Below are 26,466 nucleotides of genomic sequence, written 5' to 3'. Positions count from 1 at the left end.
TACTGCCTTCACTTACAGTGTGTAAAATATTCATTTTCTTCTAAGCTTTGTGCAAATCAAAGATTCTCTTTTTTCCCGTATTAAAGCCTTTTAAATACAAATAATTTTGCAGAGCTTACGTAAATACTATTTGGAGGTATTTGCAACTGTTTCCTAATTAATTTTTATAAGTATGGAGCACTCTATTGTGAGCTATAAAAAAAAAAAGAATATAGTAGTTAAAGAACATAACCATTAACATAATTTATTTTGTCTAACATTATTACCTGAAATAACATGATACATAAAGATATAGGTAAAAATGGTAATTAAGCAAAACCCAAAATATTATCATACATGGTCACAAACATAAAATAAGTGTGACAAGTTGCAATTTTCTTAAATCTCATTATCCCCTGTCTTTTTTTCATCATTCCTCTTCCAAGAAGAGATTCAGTAGAAAGCAAAGAACTTTGTTAGCATAACACATAGAGTCCGGTTATGCCTTTTAGCATGAGAACTGCTTTTCTTATAGATTTGTTAATTTCAAATTTCATAGGATGCCTAGGAGGGTGAGAAAAGATAAAAAGAGAAAACAAAAACTGGCTGAAACTATTTGGAAGCTAGGACATCAAGTGGTAGGCAGATGGATGAAAAGAAATTAGGGGGCCAAGGAGAGTGGAGAAGAGAACAGGGAAGAAGACCAGAGAACGAAGGTACTGCCAGCTGTTCCCTGGGGTAAATTCTGATAGGCGTATAACTTAATAGGACAAATAAAGGTTTACATTATCTTACAGACTTTCAGTCTGTGTGTTCATCGTCTAATAAGATTTTCTTTCTGGCAGTGGATTGCAGTTTCTAAATATTAATGGCATAATTATCTTAAACATAAGGGTCATGATGGAGGGAAACATGTTCTGCTAAGGTTAAGAGAAATGGTTAGGTGTCGTGAAGAGTGTTCTCAGATGAGGACTAAGGACAAATCGAAACCAGGGATGTGGCAGGCTTTACGTAAGAAAAGAATCCTCTGATGAACATTTCCTAGACAGTTCCTATGAGCAGACCCTTAGCGCCCACAGATTTATGCTTGCTGAGGACAATGGTCTAGCTACAATTAAATATAAAGTCTTCAAATTAAAATGGGATTTGTGGTGCCTGGGTGGCTCAGTCGATTGAGCGTCCGACTGTGGCTCAGGTCATCATCTCAAGGTTGGTGGATTCGAGCCCCGTGTTGGGCTTTGTGCTGGCAGTGCAGAGACTGCTTTGGATTCTCTGTCTCCTTCTCTGTATCCCTCTCCTGTTTGCATGCTCTCTCTCTCAAAAATAAATAAGCATGAAAAAAATTTTAAATGGGATTTATGTTAATCGACTCTGAATTCATCCACACTAAAATAGTAACTAGGTAATCAAGCACACATGACATGAAATTCTTCCTAGACTTGATAAATGGAAAATAATGAAGTGGGAGAGGACTATGAGGGAAAAAGATGAAGAAGAAAAAAATAGCTTGGTATTTTAAAGAAGACAAACGATATATTTTATAATTTTGCCTGTCTTTTACTTAGTGATATTTATTTGAGTGAAGGAAAAACAACCTGTTCAGAAGTATTTCTGAATTAACTGCTGGTGTTTCTTTTCCACTTGGCATCATATGTGAAACATTTCTTTTAAAGCGTATGCCAACTCTTCAAAGGGAGCTTTGTTTCAGATGATCCATTAACTGAGGTATCATTATAGAAATTGGGTCAAAATTCAACGTATAATGCAGAACTCCTTAGTACAGTTTATTTTTCACTTTCCTTTCTCCTCCCCTTCAATGTGTCTTCAAACACATTCTTCCTCTTCTCGGTGCCAGCGTGATTTCAGAAGATTCTGTAACAAGTTCTCAGAGGCCCATTGTGCAGTAACAGAATTCTGGCAATGAACTGTAGGTTCTGTCCTTGCCTGCTTTCCTGAGTGGAAGGGTGCCCTCATCCCTCACAAATGACAGAGTAGGACAAGTGTGGCCGTGGCCTGCAAGCTTGCCAAGCACTAGGAACCCAAGCAAGAACTTGTCATGCCAATCAAACCTGTTGGGTGGATATGTGGGCAGGTGTTGAAGAACTTTTCTGGAAGAAGTATATGCAATCTCATTGTAAAGGGGATAATGGGTGTGGGAAACAACTGGGAATAAATTTCCCTAGGGTTTACTTGCTTTCCCAGTCACTTACAAAGTGGACCCAGTGTCCCATGTTCTTTTGAATTGTGGTTAGGGAATGTTTTTAGTTAAGCTTTCTCCACCCCCACCCCAATTTCTTTTTGTCTTAGTCGAGGGGATCCAGAAAATAATCATGGACCTTCTAGATGAGTTTAAAGACGAATTCCCTACCATCCTAAGATTGTCACGGTCTGATCAGGTAATGTGATTTCATAACTTTGAAAAGGATTACAAAAAGTATATTGAATTTTTAATATCATACCAATTATTTAATGCTTGATTTTGAGATCAGTGCCTGTAGCTTAGGAAAAAATTAATTTTGTCTCAGAAAAACAAATTTCAAATCTTACTCATTGTGTAAGTCTATGGAAAGCAGAGAAATGGCAGACAAGGAAGTGAGATAGATACATAAATCTATCTCCAGACTGGAAATCTGGAACCTTTTTATAGCCACAATTGCAATGCATGTAGTTTGCTACATTTGCTTAAGATTTGCTTAATATAAAATCAGAAACATATCTAGATATATTTTAACTAAAATCTATGGCAATTAAGTCAGTGAAAAAACTGATATGAATTATAGTAATAGAAACAAAAATATGGTATGGGTATATGTTTTAATGTGGAAAGAAAATAGTGATACCAATTTAAACAAAGCATATGTGGATATGTTTTGTATAACCTCTATTCCCAAAAGAATTTGCAACAGATAAAATATTGGGAGTTGGAGAGTGGATAGGTTGAAAAGATATCTGATCAGGAAAAAGTAATATCTTGTAACATAATTTACTTCAAAGTACACAGCTCTTAATGGATAAGTGTATTTTAGTCATCTAGACCACAGTTAGAATAGAATATGTTGTAAAGTTACACAGTACAGTAATAACCTCCTTATCCAGATAATCAGAGTTCGAGCAATGTAAAACATAAGGATCATAGCCAAAACCTGGAAATATACCCAAAAAACTCTCTGAGTAACATAGTAATCCCAAAGTCTATATATTTCATTCCAAAGGAGGGATCTTAGAACCACTTTTAACCATTCATCCAGACCACCAGGCATCAGACATTTACTAAATACTTTCCTATTGGCTGGGACTGGGGACGGGGAATACAGAGATAAAACAGGATTCTTTCAGTCAATGAGCTTAATCTAGTGGAGTCAATTGGAACTGTAAACAAGTAATTGTCTTTGGAACATGGTAAGAGGTAAATTTATCTTTGAGGAATGAATGGCTCTACCATTCTGAATGGTCAGAGAAGGATTTATGGAAGAAGGATGCTCAAATTGGGTCTCAGAGAATGATTATAAATTTTCAAAGTGAAAAAAGGGATAGGGTAAGTGGATAGGAACAGAGGAAGCAGTGTCACTTAGGTCAAAAAGTATGAAACAGCATAACATGTTCCCAGAATATCAAGTAAATTGGAACCAATGGTATGGGTTTTGGGTGTAGACTTTGGGGAGGGATGATGGTGAAGTGCAGGTATCTGGATACATAGTGGGAAGATGGCATCCAGATGGTGGTCCGCCAGACAGCAAATCAGACTTTATAAATCTGTATCTTAGACTCGGTGTCTAGTTGTTTCCCCCTTTTACACTCCTCTAGTTTTAGTATAAAATCTTCTTAGACAAATCTTTTTGGACATTTTTCTTGAGTATGCTCTGGAATATTACGGTAGGAAATGGGCAGGTGACCATGCTTGGTCTAGAATGTAAACCCATTAAGGCTAGCACACTAGTGGCAATGATTCCTGAGGAAGCCTCAAGGTGAATTCTAGGAAGCCAGAGACTGGTCTGGAAACCCCTCTTGCTGCTTCCACGTTGTGATTCTCTCACCATTGCCAACACTAAAGAATGAAAGAAGTTGCAGCTTTCTTCACAACTCCCTTCATCTCTTCCTACCCTCTGCCTTACCTCATTATCACTTGAGCCATAAATTTGGTTTAATAGTGAAATAGATTGATACTCTGATCCCAAAGAAAGAACTCTGAGTTCCTATTTCCAAGTCACTGAAGTCATTTATTTATGAGAACTTTACCTCATTCAGAGAAGAATATAAGCATAGTTACTTTATTTCTCATTTTCAAAACACTTACATTGTACTTTTCCCACCATTTTACTATGAAGAATGTGTTGCTGAGATTGGCAAGAAACCCAAGTTGTTAGGGGATACTGTACAGATGGAAGTTACTTGTACTTCAACAATAAATTATTCAGAACACAATGCTAATGCTTGGATAACGAAATTATTTTTAAAAGGTCAGATTGTAAATGCTGCAAATTTTATTTTTTTGGGGAATGATCCATAGTTCCCAAACATGCTGAAAGGAGTGGTTTTAATAATACTTAGGGGGCTTTAGTTAATTGAGTTGGATTTCATGATTAAATTTAAATTGAGTTTCTAGATTTCATGATTAGTTTTTAAAATGTCTTTTTAAAAATTTTATGCATTTATTTATTTAGGAAAAGGCCACCTTGTTGGCCTGAAACAAACAAACAAAATGTCTGGTGGGATTTGTATAGAGGGACATACCAAGAATAATAGTTCTTAAATAGTTCTTCATGACTAATGGCTTGAAGGAAATTTTCTTCCTGGGGCTGAGAAAATTTAATTTTAGGCTCTTGGCTTGAGGTCGTGGCTTCTGAAGTCATGTGTTCTTCAGTCGAACCCATATCCTGGTACCTTCAATATCCACTTCCTTTAGCAAGAAGTAAGTTTTAAAGGTTTACACTTGCCAATTGCAACTGATTTCTTCATGAGGACTTAAAAATATTAAACTTTTACATTTGAACAAGTGAAAACTGTATTCTACAATTAGGGAACTAAAAGTTTTAATTCAGATGAACTTTTACTTGAATGAGAGAAATCTTTTGTGGTAAATAGGGTCAATTTTTGTGGTTTTAATTATTAAAGGTGATTATGTGTTTTATTCTGTAATTATCTTGCATTTAGCCTTCTACTATAAAATTGGGAGTAGTAAATAGAACATATTAGAATCCATTTAAATTTTGGATTTTTATAGCTGTTGATGTACTTTTCTGAATTCTCTTGGCTTTTTTTTTTTTTTTTTGAACATATGGGACAAAACTCTTGGGGCTGCACCTATAATGTCTGGAAATCACTTTTAATGGTGTTGATATTTCTAAATATGATGAGAATAGGAGTGTAACTAAAGTGTTCTATAATTAAGTTGTATTTTTGTTTTTGGTGAGTTGTTATGGCACTGTCATAATTGTGAAAGTTACAGAGCACATTGTACACTGAAAACTTTCAAGGTGATTTCTAATTTAATATTTGGTATATTTATTTCTCTCTATTAATCTATTTTCAGATAGTCTTCATTCATTCATTCATTTCAACAAATATTTAGAGCACTCTATTTTGTGTCAGACACTATTCTAGGTACTGGGGAAAGATCAGTGATCCAAATGGATATAAAACACTGCTGTCATAGAACTTACATCCTAGTCAGGTAGAAAAACAAGAAACAAGTTTATTTATGTTAATGGTATGTATAAGAAGAAGAATAAATATAGTAGAAATATGAAATAGAGGTAGAAAAGGGAAAACAACTGACTGTTAAGTTAGGGTGACCGAGAGGGTCTTAGTGAGAAAATGATTCCTTTTTTTTTTTTTTTTTTACTTCTTTTTTTTTAATTGAGAGAGAGAGCATGATCAGGGGGGAGGAGCAGAGAAAGAGAGAGAGAATCTCAAGCACACTCCACACTCAGCACAGAGCCTGATGCAGGGGTCAGTCCCATGACTCTGTGATCATGACTTGGGTGAAAAATCCAGAGCCAAACACTCAACCAACTGAGCCACCCAGATGCCCTGAGAAAGTGATTCTTAAGAAAGACTTTAGGGAAGCCAGCGAGCAGACCTTGGTACCTTTGAAGAATCAAATGGCATAGCTAATGCAAAGTCCCTGAGGTGGGAGTATACCTAACCAGCTCAACAACTAGTGAGGAGGAAAGGAGAGAAAAAGACAATGAGGGTAGAGAGGTAAAAAAATGGCAACCTTTGTAGCATTTGTAATTCGGCTTTTACACTGAGCGTACTAGGAAGCCACTGAAGCAGCTGAAAAGAAAAGCAAGATAGGATCTAAGTTTTACTTGTATCTCTCTGGCTGAGGTGTTGAGGAGTAGAATGACAACAGACAAGGGGAGAAGGAGAGAGACCACTGAAGAGGCTCCTTGACTAGTCTGGAGAAGAGATGGTATAAATAGAATGGACTGAGTGCTGGCAGAGGGCATAGTTAGAAGTGGTCAAATTCTAGGACTATTCAGAGAAAGAATTGAATGAGACTTGCTGACAGGCTGGTTTTTTGGATGTGGAGTAGTAAAAAGCTGATGTAATGGAAATCGGAGTTCAGCATGAAAACTGCTGATGTTAGAGAAATGGGCATGGCTCTAGAAAACAAAAAGAAAAGAAAAAGGGAAAGCAGCATACATTCAAAGAATGGAGGTCAAATAGTGAAATCTGGAGCAGGATTCTCAAAACAATCTGATTAACTGATGCTAGGTTTCTAGTGATAAATGAACATTGCCTGGTGATGCTGGTGAGGGGAGTTGGAATATCTTTTCATACATTTGGTAATGTACTCCGGTGATGATAATGACAATAAGAATCATCTAAACTTGCACACTTTGCAACCAATTCCAGGATACTTAGGCCAGGAGTCAAACAAAACAAAACAACCCAGGGAAAAGAAATGAGCACTTCTTAATTTGGGGTCAACATTCAAATTTACACACATAGTTTGGGAGGAAAATACATAGCATAGATAGTAGACAAAAGGAAAAGCTGGTAGCTCAACAAAAGGACAAAAACTTTTTATTTTAAAATATTTTACTGGAGCCTTTTTCAACAATTCACTGAAGGGGCACCTGGGTGGCTCAGTTGGTTAAGCATCTGACTTTGACTCAGGTCATGATCTCGCGGTTCATCGGTTCAAGTCCCACATCGGGCTCTGTGCTGACAGCTCAGAACCTGAAGCCTGCCTCAGGTTCTGTATCTCCCTCTCTCTCTGCCCCTCCCTGGTTTGTTCTCTGTCTCTGTCTCTCAAAAATGAGGGGCGCCTGGGTGGCTCAGTCGGTTGAGCGTCCGACTTCAGCTCAGGTCACGAGCTCTGAGTTCGAGCCCCGCGTCAGGCTCTGTGCTGACAGCTCAGAGCCTGAAAACTGCTTCAGATTCTGTGTCTCCCTCTCTGTCTCCTCCTCCCCCCTCACACTCTGTCTCTGAAAAATGAATAAACCATAAAAATTTTTTTTTAAATGAATAAACAACATCAAAAAAATAAAAATTCACTGAAAAGTGAATTGGAATCATTACCATAAACTGGTATTTTTTAAATGTTTATTTATTTATCTTGAGGGGGGAGGGGCAAAGAGCAAAAGAGAGAGAGAGAGAGAGAGAGAGAAAATCTTAAGCAGGCTTCGCAGCGCTGTCAGCACAGAGCCAAATGTAGAGCTCAGTCTCATGAACTGTGAGATCATGATGTAAGCCAAAATCAAGAGTCAAATGCTTAACCAACTAAGCCACCCAGGTGCTCCAGTGAGTTTTTTTGTTTTTTTTGTTTTTTTTGTTTTTTTTGCTTTTTTAAAAAGAGGAACATCTTACTCTGCGTCTAAAGGACTGTTAAGTAGCCTCTGTTGTTACCTTCCTATTCTCAAAGTCACAAAAACCCCACTTTATATTCACCCCAGTACCCAGATTGGGTTTCTAATACTATTTTTTTAATGTTTATTTATTTTTGAGAGGCAGAGAGAGATCGAGTGCAAGGGGGGAGAGACAGAGAGAGAGGGAGGCATAGAATACCAAGCAGGCTCCAGGATCTGAGCTGTCAGCACAGAGCCTGAGGCGGGGCGTGAACCCACGAACCCACGTAAACCCATGTGAACCCACGTGAACCCACGTGAACCCACGTGAACCCACGTGAAATCATGACCTGAGCTGAAGTCAGATGCTTATCTGACTGAGCCACCCAGGCACCCTGTGGTTTCTAATACTATTCTTAAAAGTAGTAATGGTCTTCTTGGGAACAAGTTGATTGTATGCTTTGTGTCAGGGAAAAATAAAGGGGTCAGAAACATTTTATTGCTGGAGGTAATATTTGTTTCGGAGGTAACTGAAAGTTTTGAAAAAGGAAAGCAATGTAAAAATCATGAAGGGAAGCAAAGTCATCAAATTGTAACTATTTCAGCATTAAAAGGAAACAAAGATGATATTAATTAGGAACTGGTTGAGTCTGTTGGAAAAAGCTATGAATTTATGACAATACTGAAAGGAGAAATATGCAAAGGGCACTAAAGCATTATTGTAATGCACACTTGAATTTTTTTAAAATACCGTTTATCATAAATGCTGTATTTATAATGATATTCAAATTCAAATGATATGATCCTACAGGAGAATTTTGATTAACAGTTTATCAATTACAAATAGACTTATTTCTCTACAGAGGAAAATATTTAGAAAGGCAATGTTATAAAAGAGGAGAAGTTTGAACGGATCAATCTAGTATAGTGTTTGGGGGAATGAATCAAGATTAGCTAACAGAAATATCCGAATAAAGCCAGTGAATCCAGGCCAACAAGTACAGATCACCAAGACTTTGTAAAGGCACAAAGTACAGAGAGGGAAGCTCCATAATGTCAATGTCTTGCATCTGCAAAAATTAGAGTCCTTAATACACTGAATGACTATTAGATGAAATTTCAGTATAGTGTGCATGTCCCACTGCTGTTTGCCCTGGCATTATGCCTCACTTTATGATTATAAATTATGAGAGAAAACACAGTAAACTGTAATCAGAAGTAAAACTAGACATTCTAGCTGCTCCAACTTAAGGAGGAGTGGGGAAGAAGAATCAGCGAAGCAAAACATAAGATCGCAAGAGAAATTGAATCTGTATGTGCAAGAGCTTTGGCTATGGCAGATAATTGTGGTTTCTCTCCCTGGTGTGCTCGAAACCTAGATATAATATCAAGTGATAGCACCTGTGTGTGATTTTGCTTATTTTACCCACCACATAATTACTTTTAAGGGTTTCTCTACCCTAAATTGGCTTGGAATTGCAGCAATTCTAGCAGCCCGCAACTTAGATTGTTTTCTGGACTGTTAGTATTGACTAGGAGGGTTGAGACAAAAGGTAGGCTAATGGGACTTTTTCAGTAAAGTTAACAGATTTTAAGAAAGTTTTTTAATGTTTATTTTTGAGAGAGAGAGCACAAGTTAGGGACAGACAGGGAAGGAGAGAGAATCTGAAGCAGGTTCCAAGCTGTCAGCACAGAGCCCAATGTGGGGCTCATACCCATGAACTTTGAGATCATGACCTGAGCCAAAGTCAGATGCCCAACTGACTGAGCCACCCAGGCACCCCAGTAAAGTTAACAGATTAAACCACAATAAGACACCAGATCTGCAGAAATACATCCCCATTGACAGGCTAGAACAGCTTTTGGTTATCTCCAATGACAAATGCTCAACAGTAAAAGGAGTATTCAACTTTAATGACAAAAACAGCAATAATAAAATTATTTCTTCAGTATAAAAGTTGATGCATTTAAAGTTGACGCACAAAAGTTGATGCATAAAAATGATACATAGTACTTTAGCTCTTCAAAAATGCATGTTGCTCATTGTAGACCAAAAAAAAAAAAAAATCCGTGTAAAAGATGTTTTGTGTTTATATATTTAGACTCAATAAATAGAGGTTCAAAGTTCCTTATTTGTGTTATGAACCATTAGTTTCCCCTAAGTCACATACAAAAAAGCCAGAATAGCCCATAAAATTACTTAAAGGATTAATGGCAACTATACTTGCCTGTTGCCTGGAATGCAGTCTAACCGCATTGTAAGTAATTTCTCTGTGGTTCACCTTCTGGTCCAGCAGGGAAAGATCTACATGTCATATGTTTTGCTAATGCCACAATCTTCTTCTGTCAGAATGTTCATGGAAGTTTTTAAGTTTTTACAAGTAAAAGTTCCTTAAGCTTGTTTATTAGTATATAGGGTATTTTATTTTCTTACATTGCACAATGCATTATGTATGTATGCATTATCACTTAAGATTTTAAAGTAAACTGGAGAAATATTTGTAACAGTTTTGAATAAGAATTATTGTTTGAATTATTCAAACACTGAATAATATTTGAATAAGAACTGTTTGCTTTTGAAAGTGCCCTTAAAAAAATCAATGCAAAAATAAATAAACGCAGAGAGAAAAATGAAGAATGTAGATCTTTTGGCTAGTAACTTAAATTCTAGATATTTATGCTAAGGCAAAAATCATATATTTATTCAAAGATTTAGGTACATGGGGTGGGATGTAATTATCAGACACTGAGTATATGCATAGGACCATGCATAATGTACTGTTATGCGGTACTTGGTCTCGGCCTGAAGTAGATTTTAATGATCCACTGGAGAATCACACATCAGTCACTTTTCAGAGGCTTATTTTCCAGAAAAGAGAACCCATGCGAAACCCATCCAAAATCAGAATGGCTGTTGCTCTAGCGAAGATCAACCGAGGAACATTAATTCAAGGATTAAGCAGCATATCCAGATCTTCCAAATCAGTGGCCAAACTTCTGCAGCCTCAACTTGCTTGTAGACTTTTAGAATTAAGGGACATATCGCATCGTTTGCTGAGGGAGCTTAATGCACAAAAGCAACCCGTATGTAACATGCAGGTGAGTCAATACTGCATGTGCACAAGATATGAAATTGCAAGATCTGAAAAATGAAAATGTAGCACATTTGGTTGTCCTACATGTAAAACATGAATATTTGGATAAGAAATGAATGGTTTGGCCTTTTGCCAATATGGCATATATATTCTGGTTAAAGTAAATCTGAAAGAGGAAGTAATGTGGACTTTTTTCCTACTTTGTTACGTGACTGAAATATATGAAACTGTAAATTTCAGATGGTTCAACCTAAATATTAGCATACAAATTACCACTTATAGCAAACCTAAAACTAATCGTATAACAAGCCTTAAAAATAATTTTGTTCCTTTTTCCTCATAACCTTGCTATGTTTCCAAGAAAGTCTTTGTTTGACTTAACATATTTGAGTACATTCAACTATAAACTCATTTTGATAGACCCATCAACATCCAAGTATATTTCAAATTACATGTTCTACATGGTTTTGTTGAGGGTCTGTTATATTTCATTAAGGACAGCAGCTCTTAAAACTTTTTCAGGACCAGTTTCCTTTTTTCTAAACTATATGGTGTAGAACTCTGAGTTTTTCCATCTGGGCATTATTCAAAGCATTCTAAATGTTTGCTACAAAAGATTTGGAATCCTGCAAGTCTGGTACCTAAACCCCAGAGTGGGTCATTTTGACTCTGTTGTTGAAGGGAGAAAAAACTCTCACTCAAACGGAGTTAAGCCAGAAAGATGTATTAGTTTACATAGTTGAACAATCCAGAGTAGATGAGGCTTCAGGATATATATAGGTGCTCAAGTGATGCCTTCAGGGTCCTGTTTTTCTCTTTTCCCCCATCTCCTGGCTCTGCTTCCTCTGTGTAGACTCCATTCCCGGACTGACTTTTCCCTTCATGGCTACAAGGTGATTTGCAGCTTTCCCAGGACTCCCATCCTTCCAGGTTCAATTAGAGCAGCAAAGAATGAAAGTTCTTGACCCAGCATTCCTGGACAAGTCCTGAGTTTCACTCTTGGAGGTGGGCTTACCTCTAAACCAGGGAAATGGGATGCACTGACTGGCCTAGGGCTTGATTGCCTATTTTTTCTCTGCAGTGGAGGTTGGAGCTCCATCCAGATCACATGACCAGAGAATGGGGGAAAGGATGAATCATCAAACAAAATTTGGGCTCTTTTGAAAAGATGAGCGAGCAAATGGATGATGGATTGTTAGAATCAACACAATATCCATTACATAGGAATCTCTCTTTAATCAAAGATTTTAACATTTTCAGAAATAACTGGATAGTTCAATTATGAATTGCTTGAGATAGCAATTATAAAAAGCTCCCTTGTAATACCTGATGTTTGAGAAAGTGAAAAATGCTTTGTGTTTGTTAACTACTGGTTTCTCTAAGTATTCCTGTATCTTTAGGTTGTCAGAAAGAAATGTCGCTGAGCTGTATAATTGACATAAGAAGTGTTCTTTGAAGAATATTTCTGTATTTATTATGAAATCACATTTAAAGACACTATCCATTATGTTATTTAATATTTCTTTTTGCTCCTCTTTGGTAAGTTAGAACTGAAGAAGAATCTGTGATTTTACACTCTTTTGAAACTAACAAATTAGCCTGCCACAGGTATACACACACACACACACACACACACACACACGCACACACGCACACACACTGACCGACTGACAGACACACAAGACTCCCTTGAATCAGGGACAGAGATTGTTTATTGTCTACTGCAAAAGCAGCAGCCAGAGCAATGTCTTGTGTCATTCCCATACCCCCTCAGTTCCCTCAGGACAATGTGATGAGAGCCACATGATACCTATGCATATAGTGAGTTGCATCACAGGAGAGGAGCCTGAAATTAGGAGACTCAGCTTTTATAGGAGTGTTGGTGGGGCACCTGAGTGGCTCAGTCAATTAGGCCTCCAAATCTTGGTTTTGGGGTTGTGATATCACAGTTGGTGGGTTTGAGCCCCAAGCAGAGGCTGCTTGGGATTCTCTGTCTCTCCCTCTCTCTCTGCCCCTCCCATGCTTGCACTTTCTCTCTCTCTCTCAAAATAAATAAATAAACTTAAAAAAAAAAAAAAAAAGGATGTTGGTGTATCTGCCCAGCCTTGGGAGGAGGGGTGGGAAGGGAGAGAAAGACAGAGAGGTTTGGGGAGAGAAGCAAATGTCTCCAGAGGGGGAAGTTGAAGGCTCTTGGGAAGTACACCTCTAAATCCCTCCAGAGTAACATTTTTTCTCTAGCTTCAAAAACTGTTTCCTATTCAAACATGTGCTTTGTTCAGAAGGTCCAATCTGTACAGGAATGAGAGACATCCATGGAAGAATTGTCTTCCAATACTCATGAAGATTCAACGGCAGGAAAATAATCTATCTTTCAAGTTGAATTTGTGTTTCCTTTTATCTAGTTATAAGAACTAAGAAACATCACACATTTGCCTTTTTGCCCTGACAGTGAATTTCACAGGTAAATTTAGAGCTTAGTTGTGATAACTTATTCCAAGAACCTGAAGTGAGAGACGCAGGGTGATGGAGTAAATGACCTGTCCAAGGTCCATATGCTGACTGTGACAGTCTCTTTGACATCATTTCAAAATCAACACCTATGAAATTTCTTCTCCTTTGCTCTTGTTCTAATTGTCTTAGAATATAGCTTTAATTTTTAAAATTCTTACTGATAAAATATTTCAAAACATATAAAAGGTAGTTTATCAGAAGTCCTATCCAAATTTAAATTGGTAGTAATATTTTGCAATGTTACCTTCAGATATCTCCTCTATAAAAAGAAATATAATTAACTATGTCCCAATCCATTCCCCATTTTTTCTCTACCAAAGGAAATCATTATCCTGAAGTTGATGTGAGCATTTCTATGCATACTTTCATATTTTCACTACATTTGTACAATCTATTATTCTTCATATATTTAAAATTTATATAAATGATATACTATACTCATCCTTCTGTAACTTTCTTTTTTCACTCAACATTTTTTTCAAACGTTTATTTTGAGAGAGAGCGTGCGTGTGAGCGAGTGGGGGAGGGGCAGAGAGAGGGAGAGAGAGAGAGAATACCAAGCAGACTCTGTGCTGACAGCAGAGGGCTCAATCTCACGAACCATGAGATCATGACCTGAACCAAAATCAAGAGCCAAACACTGAAATGACTGAGCCATTTAGGCACCTGTACTCAACATTTTTGATATGAATAGCTATGGTTTATTATTTTATTTTGTTTGTGGTATCCCACAACTGTTTCTATTACAAACAGTATTTCAATGAACACTCTTGTAAATGGCTCCTTATCCATGTGTGTAAGATGCTCTCCAAGGGTACATCTAGAAGAGGCATTACTGGGTTTTGAGGGATGCACATCTTCAATTGTATTAGCTGTTGTCAAAATGCTTTTCCCTTGTGAATCATAGTGATTCTTGAATCTGAGGATAATTTCTTCAATTCTAGAAAATTCTTAGCTATTGTTTGTTCAAATATTGCCTCTTTCTCATTTTCTCTAATCTCTTATTCTGGAATATCTATTCAATATACCTTGGACATTTTCATTTTATTCTTTATGTCTATTTACCTTCCTCATATTTTCCTTTCACTTACCTCTTTTTCATACCTGCTGGGCAATATACTCACACACTTACCGCTCCACCTTTTCGTTCCTAGCACAGGGAATCTTTCTTTAAAAAAAAATGTTTATTTCTTTGAGAGAGAGAGAGAGAGAGAGAGAGAGAGAGAGAGAGAGAGAGAAAGAACATGAGGGGGAGGGGCAGAGAGAGAGAGAGGGAGAGAGAATCCCTAGCAGGCTCTGCACCACCAGCACAGAGCCTGATGCGGGGCTCCATCCCATGAACCATGAGATCATGACTCAAACCAAAATCAAGTCAGATGCTAAACCAACTGAGCCACCCAGGCACTCCAGGAATCAATCTTTCTTTCTTTCTTTCTTTCTTTCTTTCTTTCTTTCTTTCTTTCTTTCCCTCCCTTCCTCCCTTCCTTCCTTATTTTTTTCTTTTCTTTTTTTTTTCCAAATGCAGTCTTGTATTACATTTTGGAGTTTGATTTTATATAAAATTTCTAGGTATGTGGGGGAAGGGGGGGGAGTTCCACATTAGCTCAGTCTGCCATACTACTAGGACCAGATATCCTTCAGCTTTGCTTAGTATCTTTTTTATGAGTTTTAATAGAAGACCATTAAATTTCTTTCTGGAAGTAAGTGAATTATTATTCTACTTTTTCCATTTATTCAACACATATTTATTGAAAATCGACATGTAAGATCACTAGTTTAGATACTAGGATTCATAGATGTCTTGCCTTTGCCCTATATGGACTGTGGGGACGATAGGCAAATAAGCAATGTCAGTGGAGTGTAGTAAGCGCATAATCAGAGAGTGCAAAGTGTACTCTGGAAGCGGCAACAAGGAGCATGTAATTCCAAAGAGTAGTTGGTGCAGGCTTTCGAGAAGATAATACCAGATCTTGAGGGAGGAGATATTAAGCAAGTGAAGAACTAGGAGAATTATTCCCAGAAGTGAACATCGTATAGTAAGATGCTAAGGTGAGAGAGAACATGACTTATTTAGGAAAGGTAAGAAGTTCCACATCGCAAGAGTGAGACAAGTGGGAACAGCCTTCGGTCAGAGATTCCAGGGTCCTCAAGGGTTAGGAATGAGGAATAAGCTATACTTCAATAATATGTGTTAGTTAGGGTGGAGAATCAGAATTGCCGCTGAGAGGAAATTAAGTTGTAACAAGCAAGAAAACAACATATCTCAAATATAAAAGTCTCAGTGAGGAGGGAATAGAAGTATGAATAGTGAAGACAATGGCCTAGAGAGTGAAAGTAACAACAGAGTAACGCAAGAAGTGTGATGGAGGTCAATGGATTGGTCTGGGAATGGAGTATATCCATGGTGTCAGTGTACCAGAGAGGTAAGTGGCATAGTACGAGTGAGTTACACCAGCCCTGGTATATACATTGCTTGGTTGTCTTTCCACAGTGACAGAGTTTAGCTTACCCAGAGTGGATTCCAGCATGAATTCCTTCAAGGATTGCCAGGCTGCCTGTGTCAAGGTAGAACTCCCTGGTGTGCAGAGAAGTAAAAGGAGTGAAATCTGGAATTGCTATGCAAGGGGATATGCTTGTTGATGCATGGAGGACATCATTTTATGTAGGAAGATAAGCAGACTAGATAATCTGAAAGTGTGTGTTAAAGATCCTCTTTATATGCTCTGTTTTGTCACTGATCTGAGGATAATTAATGATAGAAAGATATTTTTGTACATAGAACACCTTAAATGGTTCTACCAATACTCTTGTTGGATATTATGTAGCTGGGAATGCCAGTCAGATTACTCCTTAAAGAACACATAATAGAGAAGCATTTTTTCATTAGGACACTGACTATGACTAGGATAGTATTTCAGCCTTCTGATGTGGTCTGGGATGAAGCATACAGTAATAGTCTCCTCAAGATAATTAGAGCATGAATGTTGTTACAGGAGCTCCCTTGACTTTCTGGTTCTGTGCTCAGACCTAGAGTAAGTCTTATATATGTTAACATATTCAAAGATATTGAGCCCAATATGAACTATCCAAAGACCCAATTGATGCAAGTGACCTGAAGAGATCCCAATGGCTTTTGTAACATGAGCACATAGTTCAAGTCTGCCTTCTCCAGCTGGCCATCTTGTTGAAAGAGACTTCCTTTGCACCTGTCTTTATGGGTGGGGTGCTGAGTCAAGTTGCTCCTCAAATCCTTCCAGGTTATGCAGGGTTGAGATTATAGCAAGATATCTGCTAGTCCTAAAAGGGCCTCCGGAATGGAAAACTCTGGTTAGATATTTCTTGGTAGTTTTCAACATCCCTAGCATCAGTACTTATGGAATGGTGCATCTGCTTAGCCTTGTAAGCTGTCTGGATGAGTAAAACTTGCAGCTGCTTTAGGCTGCAGTGACCTAGATAATCAGCTTCAATGCTGACTCCAGCCAAGACACGTCAGCTCCCAGACATAGTTGTTGACTTTGGCAGGGCAGTGCAGGGCCACAGGACCAGGAGCTCTTCCTATGATAGAATCTTCCTTATAGTGGCATTAAGAGATGATGTGTAGGCACTGTGAAGTGGTGTAGGCAAGATACAGGCAAAGGGGAAGAAAACCCGCGGCATCTAAAATGCCTGTGATATATGTGGATCCAAGTGAACTTGTGTTCCCTTTTTCAGAATGAAGATCAGACACTTTTCTAAGTATAGTTTTTTCCTCATCCCCAACCCTTCAAGGTAGACTTCAGTTTGGGGGTTAAATTCAAACTTCACATATTTTGTGTAACAAATATGTGTGAACCTCAAAAATATCAAGAGTCTCTACAGGTCTTCAGTGAGCCTATGGGGTAATCTTGGGTGGTATAATTCAAGACCTGAGGAGAAAGGACAATTCCTGGAAAGTAGACTACTTGGAATCTTGAAGACATACTTCTCCAGAGGTTGGGACATTTGAGCTTTAATAGGACTATGTGAGTAAGATCTTATTCAAAAACAATGTTACAGAGGATATTAATACTGGGTAAACGAAGTCAAATAGCTTTTTTTACTGTGCACTGCTAGGAGGCTTCCCCGTGCTCATGAATACTGTGTTTTACTCAAGCAAAGACATGGTCATGTAGCTTTTCCAAACTTACAGGAAAGACTTTTTTTCTGGACCCATTAACCCATCAGTGCTTCTTGCAACACTTACTTGTGAATCATGGAGTTCAAGTTTCCCCCCATTACTCCCTGGATATCCTTCTTCAAGGTGGTTTTGAGCAACATAAACTAAGTTGGGCCTGGTGGTTCTTTATCCTTCAGGTCATCTATAAGTGGATCTTTATTATTTTCTAAACTATTTACTGTTTGCTTTTTTGTGATTTATCTCAGTATGACTGAAAATAAGATAATCACAGATACTCCTTTAATGAGATGAGGCAAAGTTATGTGGCAAAATTTCATTAAACATCGAAATGTTTTTACTGTTGAAATATACATGTATCTGATATGTTAGTATGACCATATAGCCTATCCACATATCTTATATATCCAAATTTCTTACACACTCATATTAACATTAATATTAAAAGTTCAAACAAATATATGGCCATAATACTGATATCAAGATGCTTTCAAATTTGCAAATAAAACTAATACAATAAGTTAGGATAAATTTTTTTAAATGGCTGAGGTAATCTAAATAAAACCTTTGATATAGAAAGGTCTCCTGTTTATTTGTTTTATCATATGCTATTCCTGCTTAGAACAAGCCAAAAAGGAAACAGCATGGTTTATATATGAAAAACATGTATTGGAAGTGGATCATAAAATTGAAAAATGGCTACCTGCCAGTAGCCACATAAATTTTGCAGGAAATGTGTTTTCCACAGGAATGATTTGTTACGGGAATAGCAAGTATTTATCAAAAGCATTAAAATGATGAAAAACTAACTCTTAAGCAATATACAGATTCATCATTCAGAAGCATAGCGTATATCAGATATAGAATCTATTTTGAAACTTTGAAAAGTAATCAGTTTTAATTACTTTAGGTGAAGGACAAAAATCTGGAAAAGAATAGAAACGGTAACTTCTCATGCATGCAGATGCCACTTTTACTTTTATTGTATATGGCCTACGAATTATTGAATATGGACCCCCCACTGTACTCATGAATCTTTTACTCTGCTAGGAGGCATTTTGTTGGAGCGTATCTGTTTTCTTTCCTAACATCAGCTCTCTACTTGTATGTTTGTCTCCCTGTAGCCTAATAGTGGGATTCAAAGACACACTATCAATTTGATTCTTCTAGCAAGAGGGAAAGAGCAGCAGCTGCTTTGTTTCCTGGAAACTCTTTCCAGAAGCCAGGAACTCTGGGAAGTTTTCCAGACTGACTTACGGAGTGTGGGCTAAAACTACCCCTACCTGTCTCTGTGTTTAGGAGTTAGTACGGGCCTGGAAAACAAGGAAGGAGAAGGGACTCCTCCCCACCACCCCCACCTCCATCTCTCAACTAGCAGGCTAGAGCGTGTTCTTGGCGTCAGCATTCCATAAATCACTTAAGGGAGAGAGGAAGGTAAATCGCAATGGGCAATTTTGTTCTTCATTCCGCAGTGGTAGCAGTAATCAAAAACTGAAGATACTACAAGCACTTAGATAGAACACAGTGCCATACAAATGTTTGTTCAACAAAGTGGTATTACGCATCCTTCAGAAGCACCTTTTAAAAGGCTATAATATGCCATTAAGTAGATACAGCTTATTTTACCTAACCGTCCTGCTATCAATTGTTCTAGTTTTTCAATGTTTTAAATAACATACACATACATGCTGTTCTTTCTAGTTTGTATGCATTTTTACTGTGTATTTACACGATTTTATTAGCTACAGCCTGTACCTTTGGGAGTTATTGAAGCCACTGAGTGTCTTGGCACTTACCTCAGAGGAGCATGGCTAACTGCCACTACACTGCTGAATGGGAAAGGAATGTTTTTCCTAATGTCCTCATTTCATATCCTACTCAAGGCAACAGAGGTGACCTAGAAGAGAGTACAGTTCCCTTAAACTAAATATATTCTATTATGTTTGAGGCAGGGACAGCTACCACCTGAAGCTAGAAACATCTGAGAGACAAATTCGTTATTGGTGTAAACCTTCTCTGTTTCAAAATGCATGCTGGATGTGAGCACAGAGCATTCCCTGAAGCTTAATGTTCATCTAAGGTTAATGCTGGCCTTCAGCAGTCTCATGATTAACATTTCCAAGCAGGTCATTAATCTGCAGGAAATCCTTAGTATTTCGATTGCTGCTTGCTTAATGAAGAGGTGAATAATTTAGTAAAGGATGATTACATGAATTTGAACAAAGAAAAGACTGTTTTTCTAACAACATGCACAGTGGCACCCCCTAGTGAGCACAACTTGTTAAATGTAAAAAAGTTAAAGTAAGTTAGATTTTGGAAATGCAAGGTTTTTTATAGATCTTTCATAGGTTTTTATAGATCTGTCATAGCAAAAGAAAGTACCTTTTTGTAAAAAAAAAAAAAACACAAAGAGAAAAATAAACTGAAATATTTTCAGAATGTGAAAAAAACCCAGATAGATCCAGTAGATAACTTTTTTTGGAAAGAACTATTGAAATTCTCATTTTACAATAACATGGTAAAATTTAACATTGTAACATTGAAAACTTTTATTATAATAAGAAAACTCTTCTGTTTTTGCAGGTCAGAAGGGATTCTTTGTTTGAAATCATTTCTTTTCCAGCAAAGACTGCTTTAACTAGCATCATGTATGCTTCATATGCAGCACTAATTTATTTGGTGAGTTAAGAAAATTATTACAATCTAGATATAAATATACTTATTTCATGTATGTTAAAGATATAGATATATATTATAAATTCATAAACCAAGGTACTATTCTCTTGTTACACAATTTTACATTAAAAATTTACTCTTCTAAAATAAAATTACTTTTCTGAGGTAAAGTCAACCCATTTCAGACCCAAGTCAATTCACCAAAAACTAATTTGCTTAAATAACTAAAATTATTTTTATAATGTTTATTATGATTTGTTCAAAATGTTTTGGTTTTACTTTCACTTAGCTATGGTTGTTTTGTTTCAGCCATTGTGCCATGGTTGGCTAAAGTTCAGCATTCCATCAATTAGGTCCATGATATGGGGAATACAAATATTAGTGTATTTTGAATTACAAGTGTTGTAATTCAAAAGTGTTCATTACAAAGTGTGACAAAAGCATAAAGGGTTTTATAAATTATAAGGGGTTATTTTCTTTTAATCATTGCCATTTATACTTACCTTTAAATTTTTTTTTTTAAAAGTATAACACACAAAGACAGAAAACTACACAGCTTGATGAATTCTCACAAAAGCTATTAATCTACCTACCACACACACATTGAGAAACAAAATGTAATCATCATTCTAGAAGCTTCTTTCTTGTTCCCCTCACAAATCACTTGCCTCTTATATAAAAGTAACCATTATTTTGGCTTCTAACACTAAAGACAGTTTTCTGTAAATTGTATATAAATGAAATAATATACTATATATTCTTTTATATTTGCCCTTTTTTGCTCAACATTATCATTATGAGATTTATTGTGTATAGTAGTAGTTTGTTGATTTTCATTGCTGTGTATTATTCCATTTGTTGAAATATATATATATGTGTATATATATAGAACATACATGTATTCAATATATGTGCCACTATCCATTTTGTGGTTTGAATTGAATATTATTATATAAATATAATATTATTATAATAATATAATATGATGTATTTTATATAATATATTAATTTAATATTATATAGCATTATAATATATAACAATATATATTATAACTATAATATATAGTTTATATTATATAAACATAACATATTTATATATTACATAAATATATTAATAATATAAATATATATTTATAATATGTTACATAATATATACTATTATTATATATTTTATATTACTTGTAGTTTTGGCCATTGTGAATATGGTTTCTATGAATATTCTTGTACATATGTTTTGGTAAAATTACTGGACCACCAGAATATGCACATGTTCATGTCTAGCAGATACTGCCAAACAGTCGGTATTGTCAGTCTTTTCCATTTTAGCGATTCTTGTGGATATGTAGTATTATCACATTGTGGCTTTAGTTTGCATTTCCTTCATCGTTAATGAGATTGAGTTCATTTTTATGCACTAAGTGGACATTTGGATAGCCTCTTTTGTGAATTTCTGTTAAAGTCTTCTATTTTTCTATTCTATCCTTTTATTATTGATTTGTACTTTAAAAATATATTCTAGGAATAAACCCTCTTTTGGTTATTTCTTTTATTCAATGACTTCCTTTTCACTCTTTTAGCAGTGTCTTTAAAACAGAAGTTTTTAATTTTAATGTAGTTCAAGGTATTAATCTTTTCTTTATGTTAAGTGCTTTTTATGTCTTAATTAGGGAATCTTGACCTATACCCAAAGTCATGAAACTATTCCTCCTGATATATTCTAGGAACTTTGTTATTTTACCTTTCACTTTCAAATTTATAATCCATCTGGAATTGGTATCAGGTAAGGAACAAATTTTTCCTTCATGGGTATCCAACTGATCCAACTCAATTTATGGGGGGGGGGGTACTTTTCCTATTGCCCCAGAATACTTCTTTTGTCATATATCAAGTGTCCTTATATATGCAGGTCTGTTTATAGACTCTCTGTTCTATTCAGTTGATCTATTTTTCTATTCTTAGATTCAATATTGTATTATTTACAAGAGCTTTATAAGTCTTGATAACTAGTAGAATAAGTCCTCCCTTCAATCCTTGTACATGGTCTATCCCTCTATTTGTTTAGGTCTTTAATTTCTCAATAATTCTTATGGGTTTGTTGTTGTTCAAGATCTTATATATTTTTGTTAATATTTTTATCAGATTGAAACACACAATACTAAAGATTCAGTTTTTCCCATAATCTATAGATTCACTGTAGTCCCAATTTAAATATCAGCAGGTGTGTAAGTTGACTATTTTATTCTAAAATTTAGAGGCGAATGAAAAAGGTCAAGAAGAGCCAAGACATCATTGAAAAAAAAAAAAAAAGTAAAAGGACCTTTAAACATATTCATAGTTTTTTTTTAAATAACTGAAGTTATAAATATTTTACAAGCATTTAAAACTTTTGAGAAATGCTCAATATCTTAAATGTGAATCTCATGCAAAAATGACATCCAACTGAGCTAGAATGCAAAAATGCTGCAAAAAATGGGTGGAATGAAATAGATATGGTAAAACTAAAACAAATTAGACTAACACCAAAATTAAACTCTAATTTCTCAAAGGCTTTTGAAATCATCCCACATGACTTGTCATGCTATAAATTTTCTAAGTAGGTAAAAGAAACAGTATTTTGGGGGACCTGATGATTGGTCATGTATCCAACCCAACGTCTAGGAGAGGCCAGGGCTGGAGTTATGATTTTGAAATCAAATAACATACATGTTGGAAGTTAATGCCCTGTGTATGGAACCACAGTGGAAAAAGTGAAAAGTCTGGAAATGGACTTTTCCATTTCCAAAAGAAATGTGAAAAATAGCAACATTTACGGTGAACTAAGAGCAAATCTGTGAAGGAGACAAAAAAGGAGTAATCAGAAAAGTAGGAAGAGAATCAGGAGAAAAAGTGTCAAGGAAATAGAGACTCAGGAAGTTGTGGGCAGTTAGGTGTCAAATATAAACAGAAAAAGTCAAGTAAAATAAAGTTGTGAAAAGTGTCTAGGTCTAGTACAAAAGATGTTGGAGCCAACCATCTTGAGAACTATTTCAGTGATGCGACAGGATAAGGAGGACAGGAATAAGCTGGTTTCAGAGTGAAGAGGAGATGGTACAATGGAGGCCATGAATAGAGACTCTGGTTTGATCAAGAAAAGCCAGCATATATAGCAATCAAGAGGGAGACAGGGTGCCAGGGGTTTTTAATATTTAATTTTAAGATGGAAGATACTGGAGCACATTCTAAGTTGCAGGGGAAGAGCCAGTCAAGAACGAGAGGCTGAAAAGGCAGGGGATTATTAATAGAGAACAGGTAGGCTATAGGTTAAAAAGAAACATAGATGCTGATCTTGATCAAGACTCTTCATTTTCGGAGACTGGGGTAGAAGTGGTTATAATGGGCACAGATAAAATTTTGTAGGTGAGGAAAGAAGAAATACATCAAATAGGACAGGGCTTCCTAATCTTCTTTCACAGCATGGCATACATAGAAAATGATCACATATGGGGATAAATGAATGAAGCTGTTTGCAGCTGAAAGTGACGGACCTCAAAATTTTATAGGTCCTGGTTGGGATATACTTGTATGCATGTAACAAAAAATAGCTGCCAGGGCCTTCATCAATGAAGACATTTAAATATCTCAGTTAATTAGAAGTCTAGAGTTAGGTGGTTCCCAGGTTTGTACGGTGGATCTACAATGTCATCATGAACCCAGGGCCTTTCCATTTTTCTCTTCTGCTACCTTGTTTGTTGTTTTTGATCCTTAGGTTTGTCACCTTATGGTCAGGCATCCTATCTATATCATTGTCCAAATTAGGAGGAAAAGATGAAGAGCCTTCCTTTTTATATAGGAGAAAAACTTCCAAAAATCCCTCCTGACCTTCCCCCAGCAGACATATTTTATTTTATTTTTTGGCTAGAACAGGGTCAGGTGACTACATACTAACTACAGGAAAGTGAAGGAAAGCATCAGTGGGATGCAGGCCAAGAGAGGAGGAGGCAGGAGGTCAGGAAGAACTTCTCAGTCTAAGGCCCTTGATCTTTTCTCCATTACCCTCTTTAGGAAAATCTTCAAAGTGTTTATTGCCTGTTATGTCAGCTTTAGGCATCACTTTGGCAAAATAAGCTGGTTAGGTATTCTCATATTTGTGGATTTCATTATTCTTGTTACTTGTCTTAAACACTAGGCATCATCATCTTCATTAGTAAACTTACAGAATAAGTTTACTGGATATAGTTCTTAGTGGTTCTCAATTTTCAAAGTTCTATTTCTCTATGTGTTTTGTTTTGACACTCTTAAAGCACTGAATGGCTTTTTTTTTTTTTTTTTTTTGGAGGGAAAATGGATCGTGTGTTTGTTTAGAAATCATTGCTCCACTGGGTTACTAAATTCTTTCTAAAATGTTAATGCCCTTCCAATTGTACACATAGGTATAAGCAAAGTCTAGGGGGAAAAATTAAAAACAAAAACCTACTTTGAGATATTAACATGTTTGGTAACAAATTTCATCTCCCAGAAAATGTTTCATTTAATTCAGGAGAATAAAAGAGTTTAATTAAATCAGGGAGTAAAGATGTAAGACAACTAATGAATTGAAGGGAAAAGAGGGAAAGCTTGTCTTTACTGAAGTATACCAGGCTTTAATTTTCTTTCTAGCTTATGATGTAATATATTTAGAACAAGGAAGCAATCTCTAGATGTTTATCATGTGCCAGGAAAGGAAGCGCTTCTTTATTAGAATTAAGTAGATTAATGGCTTTATGTTAAATATTTTATTGGATTTGTTAGTGGAAAGTTCAGTAGCTTAAGAAGAAACTTTACTTTTCGAACACATTTTTTTTATTATTAGACAGTCTGTGTTAATGCTGTGCTGGAGAAGGTAAAGAAAATTTTCCAAGAAGAAGAATCCATAAGGCAAAACAGAAAGGAGAGTGAAAATCTTAGAAAAGCCTTTTCAGAGCCTGTGCTTTCTGAACCTACGTTTGATGAAGGTGAAATCAAAGCAAAACCTTACAGGTCATTACCGGAGAAACCAGACAGTATTTCAGATTGCTCCAAACTTCTTGCCAATAAGTTGAGTAACAAGATCCAGGTTTTACATTCTGTGTTTGACCAATGCACTGAAATGAATGAATGAGCAAATCTGAACATAAATATCATTGAGTGGAGCTTAAGAGCTATCTATCTAATCACATTTCAACTGAAAACTAAGAAACTAGTTTTCATATACTAATGCTCTGCTTTAGAAAAGGGGTAGAGAACTACTAAAATGTCATTCTCAAGTACTTATATAGTGGAGAAAATAAAATGAATCTTGATGTAGAATTTATGTATGACTATGATTTTAAAGTTTATTTATATATTTTCAGAGAGAGAGAGAGAGAGAAAGTGAGCGAGCAAGCACGTGCACATACATGAATAAGGGGCAGACAGAGAGGGAGAAAATCCCAAGCAGGCTGCATGCTGTCAACGCAGAGCCTGACATAGGGCTCAAACTTATGAGATGTGAGATCATGACCTGAACCAAAATCAAGAGTCAGATGCTTAACCGACTGAGCCACCCAGGTGCCCCTATATGATATTTTTTAATGAACAAGAAAGTGTACCCTTTGGAGGGTTAGACTTTATGCTATGGTTTATAACATGGGTATATTTATAATGCATTTATGTTTTTATTACTGATTTGTTTAAAGTATCTTTCCAATTACAGTTGGCCCTTGAACATGGGTTTTAACTATGCAAACCTACTTATATGCAGATCTTTTTAAGTAAATACATTATAGTACTGTAAATGTATATTCTCTTCCTTATGATTTTAATATTTTCTCTAGCTTACTTTAAGAATACAGTGTATGATACATACAATATTCAAAAAGTGTGTTAATTGACTGTTTATGTAATCAGTCAGGCTTCTGGTTAACAGTAGACTATTAGTAGTTAAGTTTTGGGGGAGTCCAAAGTTTTATGTAGAATTTTGACTGTGAGGGGGATGGTACCCCCATCCCCTGCATTGTTCAAGGATCAACTGTATTTATCTGGAGGGAAAACACACTCTGTATTAAAATGATACATTACTTTTTCAGAGATAATAGGGATTTTTTTTTTTCTATATACAGGCTGCATAGTTTGAAACTGCCTGTTATCAATCCTTTTATAACTCATCGGTAGGAGTTGTAAGTCACGTATAATAAATTTATAAAACACAATATTGTTTCGAAATCTTACAGAAGATTTCTGTATGTAAGGATAGAATATGATATTTTTTATTTCCAGATTT

At 36.1% G+C, this 26,466-nt stretch overlaps 1 protein-coding gene across 3 annotated transcripts; it reads left to right on the top strand.

Annotated features, from left to right (window-relative positions):
• The first annotated feature begins 1,921 nt into the window (after positions 1-1,921).
• Positions 1,922-25,360, top strand: SPATA9 (spermatogenesis associated 9). Of its 3 annotated transcripts, none has more exons than XM_047857927.1 (5): positions 1,922-2,071; positions 2,287-2,375; positions 10,647-10,874; positions 20,118-20,213; positions 25,039-25,360. In XM_047857927.1, the coding sequence occupies exons 1-5, from the start codon at positions 2,062-2,064 to the stop codon at positions 25,324-25,326; spliced, it is 711 nt and encodes a 236-aa protein (XP_047713883.1). In that variant the 5' UTR covers positions 1,922-2,061; the 3' UTR covers positions 25,327-25,360. The 3 variants fall into 3 exon arrangements, with proteins under 3 accessions (XP_047713883.1, XP_047713803.1, XP_047713969.1); XM_047857847.1 differs by having other exon boundaries at positions 1,922-2,096; XM_047858013.1 differs by having other exon boundaries at positions 1,931-1,970.
• The last annotated feature ends 1,106 nt before the right edge of the window (positions 25,361-26,466 follow it).

The sequence above is a fragment of the Prionailurus viverrinus genome, chromosome A1 (genome assembly GCF_022837055.1).
Source record: "Prionailurus viverrinus isolate Anna chromosome A1, UM_Priviv_1.0, whole genome shotgun sequence".
Lineage (NCBI taxonomy): Eukaryota > Metazoa > Chordata > Mammalia > Carnivora > Felidae > Prionailurus > Prionailurus viverrinus.
Note: the sequence above shows the minus strand (reverse complement) of the source record. Positions and strands in the feature narration are given on the sequence as shown.

Bases quoted from the DNA above. Each gene is read 5' to 3' on its own strand.
- SPATA9 (XM_047857847.1), top strand. From the start codon at position 2,036: ATGCCAATCAAACCTGTTGGGTGGATATGTGGGCAGGTGTTGAAGAAC. The intron at 2,097-2,286 runs GTATATGCAATC...TTTTTGTCTTAG, and splicing joins GAAGAACTTTTCTGGAAGAA to TCGAGGGGATCCAGAAAATA. The intron at 10,875-20,117 runs GTGAGTCAATAC...CTGTTTTTGCAG, and splicing joins AACCCGTATGTAACATGCAG to GTCAGAAGGGATTCTTTGTT.